The sequence below is a fragment of the Saccopteryx leptura genome, chromosome 5 (genome assembly GCF_036850995.1).
Source record: "Saccopteryx leptura isolate mSacLep1 chromosome 5, mSacLep1_pri_phased_curated, whole genome shotgun sequence".
NCBI classification, from domain to species: domain Eukaryota; kingdom Metazoa; phylum Chordata; class Mammalia; order Chiroptera; family Emballonuridae; genus Saccopteryx; species Saccopteryx leptura.
In genome coordinates this window covers 162642138-162659998 of record NC_089507.1, presented here as the reverse complement: position 1 = coordinate 162659998, position 17861 = coordinate 162642138, and the positions used below count along the sequence as shown (strand labels likewise).

The 17861-nt window shown below is 46.9% G+C and overlaps 1 protein-coding gene across 2 annotated transcripts; it reads left to right on the top strand.

The window, feature by feature from the left end:
* Positions 1-926: 926 nt before the first annotated feature.
* Positions 927-17506, top strand: LOC136406398 (GTPase IMAP family member 8-like). Of its 2 annotated transcripts, none has more exons than XM_066386438.1 (5): positions 927-1214; positions 7731-8400; positions 10144-10189; positions 12243-12857; positions 14063-17506. In XM_066386438.1, exons 1-5 carry the CDS (start codon positions 1189-1191, stop codon positions 14770-14772), a joined length of 2067 nt encoding a protein of 688 aa, XP_066242535.1. In that variant the 5' UTR covers positions 927-1188; the 3' UTR covers positions 14773-17506. The 2 variants fall into 2 exon arrangements, with proteins under 2 accessions (XP_066242535.1, XP_066242534.1); XM_066386437.1 differs by having other exon boundaries at positions 7728-8400.
* Positions 17507-17861: the final 355 nt, after the last annotated feature.

The following is a 17861-nucleotide window of genomic DNA, read 5'->3' as shown; positions in this document are numbered from 1 at the left end:
TCTGCAACCCAATTACAGGTTTCCTCTCATGGGTGAACCCCAAGGACATAATACTAAGCACAAAAAAGCCAGTCCCCAAAAGGACAAACTCTGTCTGATTCCCCCAGTATGAAGTATGTAAAGTCATCAAAATCTTAGAAACAGAAGCAGGAAGGGGGTTCCCAGGGCCTGGGGGAGGGGAGGAGAATCAGCCTCCAATGGGGGCGAAGTTTCAAAGTCACAAGGTGGACAAGTTCTAGAGCTCTTTGCACAACCATGTGAGTGTACATCACACTAAATATGGGTAAGATGGTCCATTTAATGTGTGTGTGTGTGTATGTGTGTGTTTTACCATACTAAAATGAAATTGGAAAAATTCTTGCTCCGTGTTCAATCTTTCTGTGACATAGGAAGCTGTGGGACACTACCACCTCTCACCCAAGGGGTATTGAGCTATTTGAAAGCATCGAAGTTCTAGCGTTTTAAGTGCTGTAGTAGCTCAGGGAAAGAGCTCTTTGCCTGGGAAGAAGCATTAGTCTGCGGTCCAGAGTTACTCTGGCTAGGGATTTCAGGGAGGTCTTCCTGGAGGAAGAGGTGAGAAATTTTACAGGATGCTGTGAAGGCTGCTTCAGGGAAGGCAGATGTTGAGGAGCCTGTGGGAGAAAGCAACAGTGTCCTGGTTGAAGCCACTAAAACGCCATATTTCTGTTCTGAGCAGCAGGAAGCCCCACAGAGCCTGCTGCCCCTGAACAGGACGACTCCTCTCTAGGGACCCCTCTGCAGCCTATCCTGGGACAGGAGCCCTAGACCCTCTCATGTGCCTACTACCCTGTCATTGGGCAGCTGCACAAGGGGCTGTGCTGTTTACTGAAAGCCACAGGTGGTGTGCCCTTATTCCTAATCCTGCCTGACCTGCACTTTGCCCCAAGACCTGCACTAACTCTGAACTTGGCCCGTGTCTGCATCTGTGCTCTGGTTGTTGAGAAATCTCTTCCTCCTCCAAAACACTGATGATCAGAAAGACCCAGATCCCACAGAGCCGGCCGCCCCGCCCCGCCCCAACACACACACACACACACACACACACACACACACACGCACTCCCCGCGGCCTGTGGCCCCTCCCACCGCCCTGTTAGAGACTCTGGGCTCCAGCGGAACTGGCAGCTGCTACGCGAAGGCGCAGGTCCGACTTGCTGATCCGGAGACCATGACAGGCAGGACTACAGGACCGAGGTAAGGGAGTGCTGGTGTGTGCCTACACCGCCGCGGGGATAGCAGCCCAGCCAGGGGTCAGGAGCCGCCTGGAGGGCGGGCACGATCTCAGAGCTCTGGGCAGGTCTCGTCATTCCGCACTGGTCTCCCCAGCCCACCGGAGGGAGGGGTCGGTGGGAGGAGGGGCTCCAGCCTTCCTGGGAGGGAGCCGGTCTGGGAGGGGATGAGGGCCTGGTGGGAGGCGGAGGAAAAAGAAAGGGAGTGGAGTCTGCTCCTTGGAGTCCTTATTTGGGACTGAGCCACCTGTGCACCGCCAACACACAGGGCGAAGCTGGCCTTTGGGACCCTGGTTTCCCTCGAATATTCCTCACCCTGCCCGCAGTTTGCATTCCGATACCTGAAAGCTGAAGGGGGTCCGTGTTTGCCAGAAATAACATTTCTGATTTTACCTACATTGAAGCCAGCTGTGCTCTCCCTATGACCGCTTTCGCTTCTCTGAGATGACAGCCCTGTGGGCTGGACTGAGCCCTCCCCAGGCCGAGCTCTGGAAGCTTCTCTGACCACCTTTCTGTGTGTGCTTGGGGGGGAGGGCTGTATCCAGAGAGGGAGGTGGGGGCTTCTCTAGAGTCTCCACTAGGGTTCTGGGGGACAGCTCTTTATTTAAATCTCCTTTGCGCTGCTAGGCTGTTTAGGGACCTCAGGAAGTTGATCAGAGGGAATGTGGGCTGGTAAAGGGGAGAGTGACCAGGGAGGCCCTTTTGACTTCCTTTTGTCTTAAAAGTGTTTTCTGTATGCCTGGGAGAAAATGGAGTATGTTGGGCAAGTATGTATGGAGAAAGCCGGATGAGGCCGCACTCAAGCCGGAGACCTCTGAGTTTAAAATCTGGATCTAAAATCTGGGTCCTTGGCATCCCACGTCCATGCTCTATCCACTGCACTACCTCCTGGCAGGCGCACTCTCTCTTTTTAAAAACTTTTAAAAATTTTTATTGATTGATTGATTTTAGAGACAGAGGAAGAGAGAGAGACAGGAACATCAGTTTGTGCCTGCATGTGCCCGACTAGGGATCGAACTGGCAACTGCTATGTATCCAGAGGATGATCTAACCAATGGAGCTATCCAGCCAGGGCTACTTCTCATTTATTACACTGGGGAACAATTTTTTTTTCATTTTCTGTTGCATGAGATTTTAGAACTTTTTCTATATATTTCTGCATTGCTAATTCCAAATCTAAAATCTGTTTTTGGCGCATGCTCTAGTTTTTATGCAATTTTAATTTCGTTTTGTTACAGTTAATGGTATGCATTGGTTTTTAAATTGGAGTTAAAGGGCAACGACTCTTGGATTGAACATAACCACAAGGCAATTAATGTTTTACAACCATCACTTTTACATAATTGTAGTTTTTAAATGTAAAAAATTATTATCTGATAAGAACACCCTCTTCTTTTGTTTTAAGATTGAAGCATGGCTTCTTCGAGTAGGCATAAATGTAAGAAGAGTCCTGACACCTTCTGTTATATATGTGGCTGTTACACACTTCAACATCAAAGGCACAATATTTCATCATTTGTGACATGTGCATATATTGCCTATTTTTAAGTTCCCTTTGGCGATTAAGACAAGAATTGGGCATTGGGCTCCTCATATTGTGCGTCATAATTGTGAGGAAATACTTCGTGACTGGACAAAAGGAAAATGCAAAGGAATGCCTTTTGGTATTCCCATGGTTTGGCATGAACCTAAGGACCACAGCAGTGACTGTTATTTCTGTCTGATCCATACAAAGGGCATCGGCAAGAAAAAACAGTAAATAATTGTATACCCTACTATTCCTTCAGCAATACGACCTATCCCACACTCTGAGACACTTCCGGTTCCAGTTTTCAATGGTTTCATTTCTTCTAAGGATGAAGGAAGTGAACATGGTGATCAAGTGTATTTTGATAAGATGCATGAGGAAATGGTTGTAGAATCTGAAGGGTCTTCTTTTGATGCCAAGCAGTCGTTAACCCCTCAGCAGTTTAGCCAACCTGAATTGAATGACTTAGGAAGAGATTTGGACCTATCAAAGAAAGCAGCTGAGTTATTAGCCTCCAGGCTTCAAGAAAAGAATATACTTCACTGGTCAGCTAAAGTATCCCATTTCAGGAAACGTGAACAAAATTCTGTGGACTTTTTTCCGAAGCCAAACTTTGTTTACTGGACTTTGTTTACTGTCATGATATCAGTAGTGTTCTCAGCCAGCTAGGTGTTACCACTTACAGTCCAACAGAGTGGCAGCTATTTCTTGACTGCTCTAAACAGAGTCTGAAATGTGTTCTCCTACACAATGGTAATGTTTATGCAGTGGTTCCAATTGGTTATTCAACTCATCTGTGAGAAGATTATAATGACATAAAAATTGTCCTCGACTTTCTGAAGTATGAGGAGCATAACTAGATCATTTGTGTGATCTGAAAGTGGAAAATTTCCTACTAGGACAACAGAGAGGTTTCATGAAGTATCCTTGCTTTCTGTATTTGTGGGACAGCTGAGCTCGGGAGAAACACTGGACACAGAAGGAGTGGCCAAAACATGAAACTCTGGAAGTAGGGATGCAAAATATCGTGAATGAACCTGTAGTTAATCAAGACAGGATCATTTTTCCCCCACTTCACATCAAACTTGGCTTAATGAAGCAGTTTGTTCAGGCTTTGAATAGAGAAAGTGAATGCTTTCAATATATTATTTCTGCTTTTCCTGCCTAGTCTTTCAAGAAGATAAAATTTTGCAGGTGTATTCGATGGACCTCAAATTTGAACCCTCATACGAGACGAAGAATTTGCCAGGAAGATGAATAAGGAGGAGAGAGCAGCATGGCAATCTTTTGTGGCAGTTAGAAAGAACTTCCTTGGCAACAAGAAGCAGAAAACTATGAACTTCTGGTTCAAAGGATGCTGTTGGCTTTCCGCGACACTGGATGTAACATTAGCGTTAAGATTCACTTCCTGAACAGTCACCTTGATAAGTTTCCCGAAAATCTTGGAGCTGTTAGTGATGAGCAGACTACTGCTGGAGCATCAAACGAGATTGTCCTCAACAAGTACACAAACGCAAGAGCTAAAAGCACAAATTTTTGCCTGAATAGAATTCAAATAAGTTTTGCGCAAATTTTATGATTAAAATAAGTATATTAATATGTTTTATTTTGAAATTGTAGACAAATTCTGATGCAATCATATTTTAGTGTATTAGTATATTTACTGCATTAAATAAATTATATTTTTACAAAGATGATGCCCAAGAAGACATTCTACTTCATTATGTTAAACTAAATGTTGAAAATTTTACAATAAGAGGAAAACCTAAAATCTTGAATTGCAAAAAAACTGTAGCTTAGAGAGAAAAACTAATATCAGATTTAAGATCAGCACACTCAAATTAGGTAAGAACAAATGTTTTTGTGCATGCAACAAAAATTTTGTTCTCCAGTGTCAAAGTGACATTACTTTAGTCTTTCTCTGCCCTTGTCAAAACTGCTTTTCTTCTTTTCCTCCTGCCCTGCTCATGACCACTCATTTCACACCATTTATTGAGCATATATAGGGTGGGACAAAAAGTAATTTTATCTTTCTGAATATGCAAAGCATACAGTTAATTCTTGTGATTATTTAATAGTTATTGTATTATTTTCCATAGGAACAATTGTGAGCCTACTTCTGCCCGACCCTGTACTATGTGGCAGGCACTGTATTAGGGACCTAGGGACACAGAGCAAGACACACTCGATCTCTGCTCTTATGGGGTTTCATACCAGGGGCAGGAGAGAGAAAATGAACAAATAGACAATAAATAATACAGAAACAGTGTTACGATGAAAATAAAAGCGTTTAAGGAGTTAGGGCAAGGGTTTCTCTATACAGAGGTGAGCCAGGATAGGAATATGCTCTTAGAAGTGCCCCAACCGTTACTGGACTCAGGCCACAAAGAAATCTCTTTTTGTCCTGGCCGAATATCACACTGGGTTAAAGCATCATCCTCACACACAGAGGTTGCTGCTTTGATCTCCAGTCAGGGCACATACAGGAACAGATCGATGTTCCTGTCTCCCTCTTGCTCTCCTTGCCTCTCTCTAAAATCAGTAAAGTGAACATTTAAAAAATCAAGAAGTAACAATTTTTATTTTTCAGCCTAGGCAGGCTTTGCCTCTTGAGTCATGTCAGAGAGGTGCCCAGGGAAGAGCCCATGCCTCTGTCCCTGGCCTATGAGCCTCTTCTCACCTCCACCCAGTATGTGTCCTCTGGGCGGGGCTTCATTATGGATGAGTCCGCCTCTGCCAGGCAGGCTGCCCTGACTTCTTTATGCAGGTGAGATTTCTTCCTTCAGTCGGACACTTAAACTGATCTCTCTTTTTTTTATAGATTTGCGGTGATTTCATTAAAATAGGACTCACCAAAACCGATATTTTCATGTATTTTTGTTTGGAGCCAGGAAGCTTTTATACTCCAAGCATTATATCTTAGTAAAATTGGGGAGGGATGTGATGTGGAAGAGTAACTAAGGGGTTTGACAATGGCATGGGTTATTATTATTTTTTAACACATTCCTTCTCTATTAAATGGAAGTATTTTCATCAATAATAATGAAATGAAATGATTACAGTTTATGTTTGCCCTTACAAAACAAAATTAGCTTGATAATCTGCCCCCTATTTTAGTGTTAAAAATTTTTTTGTCTTTCTTAATATATATATATATATATATAGTAAATTATGCTTATGTTCAATATTATATTAGTTTCAGGTAGGCAGCACAGTGGTCAGACCATCATATACTGTACAAGATGCTGTGCTCTAAAAAGGTATCATGTATCAAATAACACAAAAAAAAGGCTTTTCTCATTCTTTACTTTCTTCAGATGTATTTCTTTGTTCTTCAAGTCTAAGCTATCTATTCAGGACCTGGCCGCTAGCTCAGTTGGTTCGAGTGTTGTTCCAAAACACCAAGGTTGTGGGTTCAATTCTCGGTCAGGTCACTTACAGGAAGTAACCAATGAATGCACAACCAAGTGGGACAACAAACGGATGCTTCTCTCTCTCTCTCTCTCTTTCTTCCTCCCTCTCTCTCAAATCAATCAACACATTTAAGAAAACATGCATTTACTCGGTCATAAACAAGTATTGATTGAGTGCCTCCTCTGTGTTGTAGATTCGGAGTGAACAAAACAAGACATGTGCATTCTTGTGGAATTGACCCTTTAGTGGTGGGAGACAGAAAAGAAAGTGCTAAGTTAGTTGTGCAGCTGTGTTAGATTTGCTCACAGGTTTACCAGCTACAAGCCTTTGGCCTGATTGGTACATGAGTGTGTGGCTGTGCCACGTGTGTATGGCCTATGTGAGCCTATGAGTGCTTGCGCTCAGGGGCATTGTGGATGTCGGTTTACCTGCCGCCACTGTGAGGAGTCATTCTTGCTGTTTGCCTGCCTGAGAAGTGGTTTCCCCTGCCTATGTGCTCATCCGCTGTTGTGAGACATTATTAAATGGTAATGGCTCAGTGTATTCTGCCTCGGCCACCGGCATTACATCAGTGCACACTGTTAATGGTGGAAGCAGAGGCCACTGGGCAGAAAACTAGAGCAGGACTGGGATGTTCTGATGGGCTACAGGGACCAGGGTGCTCTTAAATCTAGGGTGACTGGAGACGGCACCAGTGCAACAGGGATGATCAGGTGGGGACCTACTAGAAGTGAACCTGTCCCCCACTAGTCTGGGGGAAGGATACTCTGGCTCAGATGAACAGCCAGCACAGAGCCCCAAGGTCACATGTTTGGGGACCAGCAGGGAGGCTGATATGACACAGCAAGGTGGAGATGTGTGGGGAGGAGGTCAGGGAGGCAGCCAGGGCCCAGATGGGGTGGGGTCTTGGACCCGTCTAACTCCTCTGCCTATTACTTTGGGTTTGGGTAGGTGGGTGGGAAGCCCTGGGGGACTTTGGTCTGAGAAGTGGAATTATCCATCTCCTGTTAGTCTGTGAGAAGGTGGGAAGCAGGTAGACCAGAGATGATGTTATTGCCCAAGTCCACAAAAGAGCTGATTGTCGGTTTAGTCTGGAAAAATCAGAAAGGCTGAACATGGATGGAACATTTACGTAGAGTAGTGAAGAACAGGGAGGAATCTTCTAGGCGGACAGGAGGAGAGGGGAGCAGGGAGGGGCACGCTAGGCATTCTGGGGGCCAGAGTAGGTGGCAGAGATGGGGGAGGACACAGTTACAGGCTTCACATTTTTTTCACGCCCACGTGAAACAGGTACACAGATTTTATTGGGTCAAAATGTAAATCCCAACCAATGACAAAGAGGTTGCACAAATACCCTCAGACCACAACACATGAATATTAGAAATAAAAAGAGAAGCCTGTCTCCCAATACATGCTGGGTTGAGGACCTTAGTAGCCTCAATTGCTTGGGGAAAAAAGTCAAACAGAAATTGCAATTTCTTCCTGTTCCTCTGCCCCCTCTGTGAGCTGAGCCTTGACCTGTTGTTCTTTGTCTAGCAGAACCAGCGGGAGTCCCCATCAGGAGTATCAGGAGGATGCTTGGCAGCAGGGCCACCCCCCGGGAGGACTGAGGCTTCTCCTCTTAGGGAAGCGTGGGGCAGGAAAAAGTGCCACAGGAAACACTATTCTGGGAAAAGATGTGTTCACATCCAAATTCAGTGAGCAGAGGGTGACTACTGTGTGCAAGAAAGAGGAAGGATCCGTGACAGGGGAGAAGGTTGTGGTCATCGACACCCCCGAACTTTACTCCTTAACAATTCGTGCCAAAGACAAGCAGCGTCACATTGAATGCTGCTTGGCACTCTCTGCCCCCAGCCTCCATGCCCTGCTCCTGGTGGTCCCCATCGGCCACTACCAGACGGAGGACAGAGAAGCAATCAAGTGCATCCAGAAGGTGTTTGGGGCAGGAGCTGTGAGACACACCATTATCATCTTCACTCGGAAAGATGAGTTGGGCGATGACTCCATCCAAGATTACTTTGAAAGCGACAGCTCGGTTAACGAGTTGGTTGAAACCTGTAGAAGCCAATACTGTGCTTTCAACAACAAGGCAGAGGGGGCCGAAAGGCACAGCCAGGTGACAGAGCTCCTCAGCCGGGTCAAGCGTTTGGTGGATGAGAACGGAGGACCCTACAGCGTGGACATCAGAAATGAAGGCAGCGGGTTCCAGGTGAGAATCCTCGTTAAGGTTTCCAGGGACCTCTGTGTCATTACAGCAAGTGGGTTGACAATGGGCCCAGACAAGTGACAACCTTCACAACTTTTGTTTAAGGAGATAGTTGCCCATAGTTTGGAGAGCTGAGGCACCAGACGGTCGTGACCTTGAATACTATCCTCTGGACTGCATTGGTAAAGTAATGGATATGTTTAAGTCCTTGTCTGACTCTACCCCTCAAAGTTTTGGACCCAAATGACTCATTAGATCCACTTGGCATTAGTAAAATGACCCTCTTTATGACCCCACATCTTTGCTTTCTGACCACTCTAGAGGTTGCTGAGTCCTCCTCTCATGAGCTCTAAAGGTTGGCATTTGCAGGGTTCGAGTCTAGCCTGTCTTCAGCTCTCTACGCAGTCCCTCCACATTTCATAGCATTGAGCACCATATACTGCTAACAGTTTTTACATTAGTAGTGACTCCTTTGGATTTCATAGGATATGAATGAGTTTGAGCCAGGCTGTGTAAGGTGAGAAAAGTCTGATAACCAGAGTGGAATGTGAGGACCCCATGGAGAGAGACAAGTGACAGTACCAATGGCTTTGGTGAGAAAGGGGGGGGGAGGGCCTGGCCAGTTGGCTCAGCAGTAGAACATCAGCCTGGCCTGTGGAAGTCCCGGCTTCATTTCCTGGTTAGGGCACACAGAGAAAAGCCCATCTTTTTCTCCACCCTTCCCCTTTCTCTCTCCTCTCTTTTCCTCCTGCAGCCATGCTCAATTCAAGCAAGTTGTCGCTGGACACTTTGGTCTTGCCCCGGGCTCTAAAATAGCTCAGTAGCAGCCCCAGATTGGGCAGAGCATCACCCTGTAGGGGGCTTGCATGGTGGATCCTGGTCAGGGCACATATGGGGGTCTGTGCCTCTGCCTCCCTGCATCTAAGTAAAAGAAAATAAAGAGAGAGAAAGCAAGGGGAAACATTCCTGGTGGGCATGGAGACTGCACAAAGACAAGCTTAAAAGACAGGAAGCGTCTGAGGATGGCAGGTTCTTCAAGATTACATATCACTGTTTTCACCTTCTTTTCTTATTGCATGCCAAGTTAAATTCTGAGAATGAGTATAAGGCTTCACCAGGCAGGGAAAGGGGACATCAGGTTTGTGGCTACCCACCCTCCATCGTCACCTCCATCTACCCACCTGGATGGAGATGATTCCAAGGTTTACTGGATTCATATTGGAAGAAACTTCATCTCTACACTGGGGGTGCCCATGTGGGATGGAGACAGTGGAGAGATGTGGGGACTTGGTTCCCAGTCTCCTCACTTCCCCCGTCTCTCAAATGCACGTCACAGCCTTCCCTGGGCTCGATTCCTCCTCTAGGGAGCATAGACGTTCCCCGTAAGCCTCTGGATCTTGTCCAGGAGTAGCAGAATGTCTGGAAGACTGTGGAGGGAATTACTTTAGGAACTGTGGAGAAGTGTTGTTAGAGAGAGCTTCAGGAACAAGGCTGTGATTAGATGGCATCTGTGGGGACCCCAGAGTGAGGACGAGGCCCATCTTACGTCTGGGAAACCTGAAGCAGCATGAGCAGTGGAATTACGGACCAGGCTACGGCGGCCAGCAAGGACCATGACCACAGCCTTGATGTGACCACATCCTAACCATCAATTTACTCTGAATTATATACTTGTGTCTCTTTTTCTTTCTTCTGGAAAGATGAGATTTCAGATCTGTGTACATCACTTCCCCCTTTATTTTCTAGGACTGTGTGAAGGAAGCCGCATTTCAGAAGGAGGACAATCCACTCAGTAAGATATCCTTAAAAAAATACTTGCTTTGCCCTGGCTGGTTAGCTCAGTTGGTTGAGAGCATCACCCCAAAATAACAATGTTGCGGGTTCAAGCCCTAGTCAAGGCACATCAGGGAAGGAACCAATGAATGCGCAACTGAGTGGAACAACAAAGGAATGTTTCCCCTCTCTCTCTCATCCTTCCTCTCTTTCTCTCTAAAATTGATAAAAAATTAATAATGATGATTATTACAGTTCATATTATATGCTAGATTATATATAACATACTAATCATCCAATCCCCATAGTATATAATATATAATCTTCATACCAACCCTATATAGAAGATGTTATTATCATTATTCTCATTTTAAAGATGAATAAACATAGCCACAAATATGTAAAATCAGGTGGCAGTGGGACTTTAAAATTCTGTCAATGGCCTTCAGCCCCCAGGGACATATCTGTTACTGCACAAAATTGGGTTTATTGACTTGTGTCCTCGAAGGTATAGCACGTCATCGGAACCGGCGTGGGGGGCATTTCAGAATGAGGTGTTGGAAAGGACTTTTTACATGATGAGGGCTTGTGAAAGGTGATTTTGGGTAGAGTAAGAACTCTCTGAAGGCAACATAACAAGGTCATGGTGTCATTGCATTTCAGCTTCTTTCTTTCCCTCCCTCCCTCCCTCCCTCCCTCCCTCCCTCCCTCCCTCCCTCCCTCCCTCCCTCCCTCCCTCCCTTCCTCCCTTCCTTCCTTCCTTCTTTCCTTTCTTTCTTAGTGACAGGCAGGGAGATGGACAGACAGACTCCCACATGTGTCCTGACTGGGATCCAATCAGCCACCCCCATCCGGGGATGATATTCAGCCCATTTGGGAATGCTGCTCTGATGATTGGCAAACAAGCTATTTTAGCACTATACAGGAGGCCATGGAGCCCTCCTCAGTACCCAAGACAACTTGCTCATTTGAGTCATTGCTGCAGGAAGGGAAGAAAGAGAGAGAGAGAGAGAGAAGCAGGAGTGGGAGCAGTGGAGAAGCAGATGGGCACTTCTCCTGTGTGCCTTGATTGCAAATCAAACCCAGGACTTCCACACGCTGGGCCGATGCTCTACCGCTGAGGACCTCAGCTGCTTTCTATAAATGCCATGCTCATTGTCCTTCCAGACTTGCCGTGTAGAGACAAGGTGACAGCCCACCTGGACTGCACCTTGGATGATACAAACTCAGTGACTATCTGTCCGGCTGGTGACTCTGGCACCTGCTCAGCACGTAGGTCTGGTGCCGACCTGGGATCACGGGAAAGTGGTGGGAACGGGGCATGTGTGGAGAGACAGTTTTGTGGCACAGATTTTTTTCAGCAGTTTACTGAGATATGTTTTACACAGAGTAAAATGCACAAATCTTAACTACATGACGCAATGAATTTTTTTTACACATTTGCATATATGCGACTGCCATCGAGATAAAGAAATGCATCATTGCTACCACCTTGCTAGTGCTCTCTGCCTCATCCTCCGAAGGGGTGGATGACCAGCACTGGATAATCTCGTCTGTTCTTGAACTTCAGATAATGGGCGCGTGCAGCCTCTGATTCTGCATCTGGCTTCTTTCACTCAGCATGTTTTGGAGATCCAGCCGAGTGGCAGATATCAGTAGTTCACTCTTCTTTTTTAATTGCTGGCTTGTGTTTCATTTTATAATATAGCACTAAGGGTCATTTGAAACTCAGATTCTCCCTGGTCCTGCCTTAGCCCATGGCCTTCATGCCCCAGTACTTACCTGTGGTAGCAAAAGGAGAGGAATGCGAAGGACCAAGGCCAGTGAAGCCTCAGTTTAACATTCTCAGGTTTCTGGGCCCTCACCAGCCCTGACATATCTCTTAATCAGTTCACAGCTGCTTCTGTGACTTGCGCTTGGAGGGTAGCTCCTGACCAGGACTGGAGCTCTCCTGGTTCAGGGCACTGGTGCCATTCTCTATAAAAACTGACGAGGCAGAGAACCAGCCAACCTGTCCGATGTCTGTGTTCACCTGTAAGCAGAGACTCAGAATCTGTCCTGTCTTCCCACAGGCCCAGGGGAGCAACAGCTGCGGGCCTCAGGCTCTGAACTGAACCCCTGGACGTCAGAACTAAAGGTCCTGCTGGTAGGGCGGCGCGGCGTGGGAAAAAGTACAGCCGGCAACAGGCTTCTGGGAAAGAAAGCCTTCCGGACCAAATTCAGCGACCGCTGGGTGACCCAGGAGTTCAAGTCTGAGAGCAGGGTCTGGAAAGGGAGGGAAATTTTGATCATTGATAGTCCGGACTTATCAACGGACTTGAAACCAGCCCTTCAGGAACACGCCCCTCAGGGCCCCCACGCCTTCCTGCTGGTGACCCCACTGGGCTCCTTCTCTGAGAACGATGAGGCGGTGCTGACCACTCTCCGAAGAAGATTTGGAGACAAATTCAGGGAACACACAGTCGTGCTTTTCACAAGGAAAGAAGACCAAAGGGATGAGGAAGCAGACCCGCTCTCAGAAACCACAGGAACCATCAAGGAACTCATTGAGGAAGGTGGACACCGATACAGCACCTTCAGCTACAGCGCGGCAGCAGAGGAGGAGCAAAGGCAGGTGGACGCGCTCCTGGACAAAGTCGTGCGCCTGGTGCTGCGGAACGGAAACAAGCCCTGCGGCTTCGCTGAAGGTGCGCCAAGCTCTGCACACATCTTATATGAGCTTCACAAAAAGGAGAGGTGGGGTCCTGGCCTTGTGGTTCAGATGTGCGGGCTGTCCAGACAGGCGGGGTGGAGAAAGCCTGGTCTGAAATGGGCGGTGCAGAAAGGGTTGAGTTGGATGTCTGAGCAGAAAGCTGGAAGGCGTTTCTGGGCGCGCACTAGCAATCTGAAGCAGAACGGTAGGAGGAAGCAAGCCGCCCGTGAGGGAGCTAAGGGCTGGGCTCTGGATGGGCCTGAAGGGATCCCACTTTTACAGAAAGCGGGATGGGGGGCTCAGAGTGTTTTGAGAACCACACGGCCTGGGGGTAGGGAAGCAGGATTGGAAGACATGGGGGTGTCAGGAGACTTTCCTATTACCATGAGATTGTGGGTTCAGAATAAGCAATTCAGTAATTTCCCCTGGATGGAGGAGCACAGGATGGGCTGCCTCTCTCTTTGGAGGTGGAGATTGGTGACGTGGGAAGGAGGTCGTGATTGAGGAAAATTGTGAAGGAGAGACCTGAATGGAAGAGAGAGATCACAGGACAAGATCAAAGTCATAAAGAATCCCCCAGAGACACCCATGGTATTACTCCTGTAATTCCATTTATAGAGGAATTTGTTCTCCATCGTTGACACCCCCTGGACAGTGTTTATAACTCTGTCATTATAGCCATGGGAGCCTTTTGACGTCCACAAAAGACATCCATTGACTGGTTGTAAAGAGAAATAACCATTAGTGTGCCCCCTCTGGTAATCTCCAGATGCTGTGTTGTTGCTTTTTCACAAAAGGTAATTCTGAGGAATGCTTTTTCAAGGACATGCAGGAGATTTTGCTACAGTTGGCATAAGGTGGCGGCAAGGACAGAAGACAGAGATGAGATGAGTAGAGTGGACCCAGGTGAGCAGGTATAGAGTAACTCGTAGGGTGCCAGGGAGTCAGAGAAGCCACCAGGAAAAGGAACAAATTCAGAGATAGGAGCAGGGATATAGCCCTGGGCAGGGACAGTGGTCCAAGTCCTGCTTCTGAGTTTTCTGTGTGTCTGAGACATGCCAGTGCTTGGGGCTGGAGTGGTCAGGTGGGAAGGTGGCCCTGATGTTCCCTGAGTGTCCTTGGCTGCAGTGTGAGGCACAGCTTTGCAAGGCATACCCAGATCACTGAGGGTGACGACTCTCTCCTGCTTTCCTCTGACAGAGACCCTGACCATTGTCCTCGTGGGGAGGAGCGGGACTGGGAAGAGTGCCACTGGCAACACCATCCTCGGGAGGTCAGAATTTGTCTCTCAGCTCCGAGCCCAGCCAGTGACCAAGGAGGTTCAGGTTAGCAGAGGGATGGTGGGTGCGCAGAACATCATGGTGGTGGACACTCCCGCACTCCGCCTGATGCTCAGTGAGGAAGGCAACCCATCCCAGCTGAAGAAGTTCCAAAACTATGTGTCCAACTGTGGAGGGAACACGGTTCTGGTTCTAGTACTCCAGCTCGGACGGTTCACTCAGCAGGATGAAGAGGTGGTGGCGACATTAGAGAGCATCGTCGGAAAGGATGTTACAAAATCCATGATTGTGCTTTTTACTGGGAAGGAAGACCTGGGGGGTGGGGACCTGAAAGATTACTGCGATAACACAGATAGCAAAGCTCTTAGGAAGATAATTAAAAAGTGTAAGGGACGAGTTTGTGCTTTTAATAACAAAGAAACGGGCCAAGACAGCAAAGACCAGGTAACAGACCTTTTGGAAAAGGCCAAAGAGCTGATAGGTAACCGTGATGGGCGCGGACACTTCTGTACACAGGGGACAGCCAGCAAAAGAGCTAAAAATGCCCAGGAAAAGCAAAACTCCACAAAAAAAGAAAATATTCAAAAGATGGCTCTAACTGCTCTTCGCCAGTTAAGGGGTTTATCCTGAAACAACCACGTCGGGCGTTCAATCCCCTGTCAGGGCACACATGGGAGCAACCAAAGAACTCACGACTGAGTGGAACAACAAATGAGTGCTTCCCTTCCCCACTCCTCTCTCTCCCTTCCTCTCTGTCTCTCTTTAAAAATAAAAATTAAGCCCTGGAGGAATAGCTTAGTTGGTTGATATGTCCCAAAGCACAGAGATGGCCAGTTTAATTCCCTGGTCAGGGCACATACAGGAGTGGCTTGATGAGCCTGTCTCTCTCTCTCTCTCTCCCTGCCTTTCTCTCTCTCTCTCTCAAAAAAAAAAAAAAGCATTTAAAAGAAAAAATTTTACCCCAACATGTAGTGGCATAGTGGGTGAGGCATTGACCTGGAATGCTGAGGTTGCTGGTTCAAAACCCAAGGGTGCCCTGTCAGGGTGCATATGAAAAGTAACTACTATTACAAATTGATGCTTCTGGCTCCTCCAGACCTTTCTCTCTCTCTCTCTTTCCTCTCTCTAAAATATTCTAAAAATCAGTAAGTAAAATCTTTTAATAAGCCCACTAATGATTGAAATTTATAGGTGGGCTGAAATGCCTGGGTCTCTTTAAAGTCCTAGACATGCTCCTGTTGGGTGGTGGGGAGGACTGGTGGATGGGAACAGGCTTCGTGACTTTGAAGGTTGAGAAGTCAGTGCCTCTCACTGTGCGATGCTCTGCCTCCTTGTCGATGAATAAATTGTCAGGCAGGGCAGGTAACAGGAGATTGTAAAAGAGCAAGAAGAAATACGATCAGGAAAAAGGTTTCAGAGGTTAGGCTATTAACAGTCAAAACCAATTCACAAGAATCACCCTACCTGTGTAGGTAGACGGGACTCAGGACAGACCTGGGACCAAGGCTCTCCCAGTTTCATACCTATTCAGTGCAGTTCGATGTGTGCTCACGCACAGATTTTTTAGGGCTCCTTAGGTAGCTATCCCGTATAACCTCTATAGACTCGTCATTGACTGATGGCCTACCAGAACAGGGTTTCTTCACCAAACTGCCGGTTTCCTTCAACTGCTTATCCCACTGAGTAATGTTATTCCTATGTGGTGGCGCTTCGTTATAAACGCACTGATATTCACGTTGCACTTTGGTCACGGATTTGAATTTAGCGAGCCACAGAACATACTGAACTTTCCTCTGTACCGTCCACATCTTGACTGCCATGGCCGTGGGCTGCTCTGCTGTATACACGGTGTTATGTCATCATCTGTGCATGCGCACATGCTGCCACTCATCCTACAGAAACTGGGAGGGTTTTCCTTTTATTTGGTGAAGATTTCACATTTCTATCATCTTTTGTTGCTTTACTGTGACCGGTAAAAGTGCACCATGACTTTATGGACACACTATATATAATTACACGAAAATCAGGGCGTCCAGATTCATGAGAGAGAGGCAACATCTATTCATGTCCTGGGCATGGCAGACAGGACAAGGTGGACTCCTGTGTCCTGCCCACGGCCCCTGAGCTGTCCTTTCCTGACAGGGTGGCTGTCCCTTTGTGCCCTCTTATTTTCAAGTCTGAATGCAGAGGGACCCAGGCAGCCCCAGTTTGTTGTCCCTGAGGAAATGAACACAATTCCCTGAGATTTCAAATGATTGTGTAGTTAAATCATCACAGTGAAACAGACAAGAGCAGAAAAATAAAATTAAAAAATGAAATAGACTAGAACAGAAATCAGAAGCAGAGTAAAATTGCCAAGATCGACAACCTTGCAAAATTTTTAAATTCTAAATTTAATTCTAGATTTCCTCTAGAGAGTGTTATTGACAACTCCTTTGTATCTCTCTCCTCTCTTTCTTTTTCTCTTCAGGGTTAGGAATTGGGCTGAAACTCAGAGAACTCACGTAATAGTGGTCTAAACTCATTGGGAGCTCATTGTGTCTCATGTCTGGAGTGGGCCATAGGGGCCCGTGTGGTACCCACGGTCCAGCTTCTTTCTCATGCAGCTTCCACAATTCGGCTGCATCTGGGTCCCCAGATGGTGATGTTCTGCTCAGGGATGAGCAGGTAATATTGAGAGCTGCCTGATGGGGGTGCTGTATGAAGTGAGAAATATGGAATTGTCTCCGAGGTGATATAGGGCCAGATGGTTTCAGTATTGACCACATCACAGATGCTTTGGGGACAGGATCTATGACATTGCCTTTTTATTTTTATTTTTTATTTTTCTGAAGTTAAAAGTGGGGAAGCAGAGAGACAGACTCTCACATGTGCCCAACTGGGGTCCAACCGGCATGCCCACTAGGGGGCATTACGCTGCCTATTGGAGTGTTGCTCCGTTGCAACCACAGCCATTCTAGTGCCTCAGGTGGAGGCCATGGAGCCATCGTCAGCACCCAGGCAAACTTTGCTCCAATGGAGGCTTGGCTACAGGAGGGGAAGAGAGAAGTAGAAAAGAAGGAGAGGGGGAAAGGTAGAGAGTAGGTGGGCACTTCTCCTGTGTTCCCGGGCCAGGAATTGAACCCAGGACTTCCACGCACCGGGCCAATGCTCTACCACTGAGCCAGCCGGCTAGGGCTATGTCATTTCCTTTGTTTTTTGAAAGTATTGCTTACCTTCATGATTAAGCCATTTATAAGAGCATGGGCTGACATCATTCATACTTTTGTACCCTGTATCACCCTCACTATGACAAATTCTGGAAAATGTGTGTGTAAATATACTCAGTGGAATGAAATAATAAAGATGAATTATATTACAAAGTTATCTGATTCCTGTGGTTCCAAAGTGGAAAAGAGCAACCTCCTCAGAAAAGTAGGTGGTACCTTGACGCTTGTAAGGACTTTGTGTCTTTGGTGCCTGAGGACCCTAGAGGACCAATGGCAGCTACTTTAAGGCACCCCCTAGATCATTTCACTGTGGCAAGCACAAATAATAGTGACCTGGACTAGAACCCGGAATATGAGAGGAAGAAGGTCTAGTAGTTGCTACTTCCTCCTCCCAGAATTTCCATCTGTCTGAAGGCGGAGACAAATCCCAGGGTGCTCCCCATGGCCTAGCAGGTGACACGGGTGCTGACGAGGTCGGGGGCATGTGGCCATCTTCTGCCAGGCACGACA

Bases quoted from the DNA above. Each gene is read 5' to 3' on its own strand.
- LOC136406398 (XM_066386437.1), top strand. From the start codon at position 1,189: ATGACAGGCAGGACTACAGGACCGAG. The intron at 1,215-7,727 runs GTAAGGGAGTGC...TTCTTTGTCTAG, and splicing joins GGCAGGACTACAGGACCGAG to CAGAACCAGCGGGAGTCCCC. The intron at 8,401-10,143 runs GTGAGAATCCTC...TTTATTTTCTAG, and splicing joins ATGAAGGCAGCGGGTTCCAG to GACTGTGTGAAGGAAGCCGC.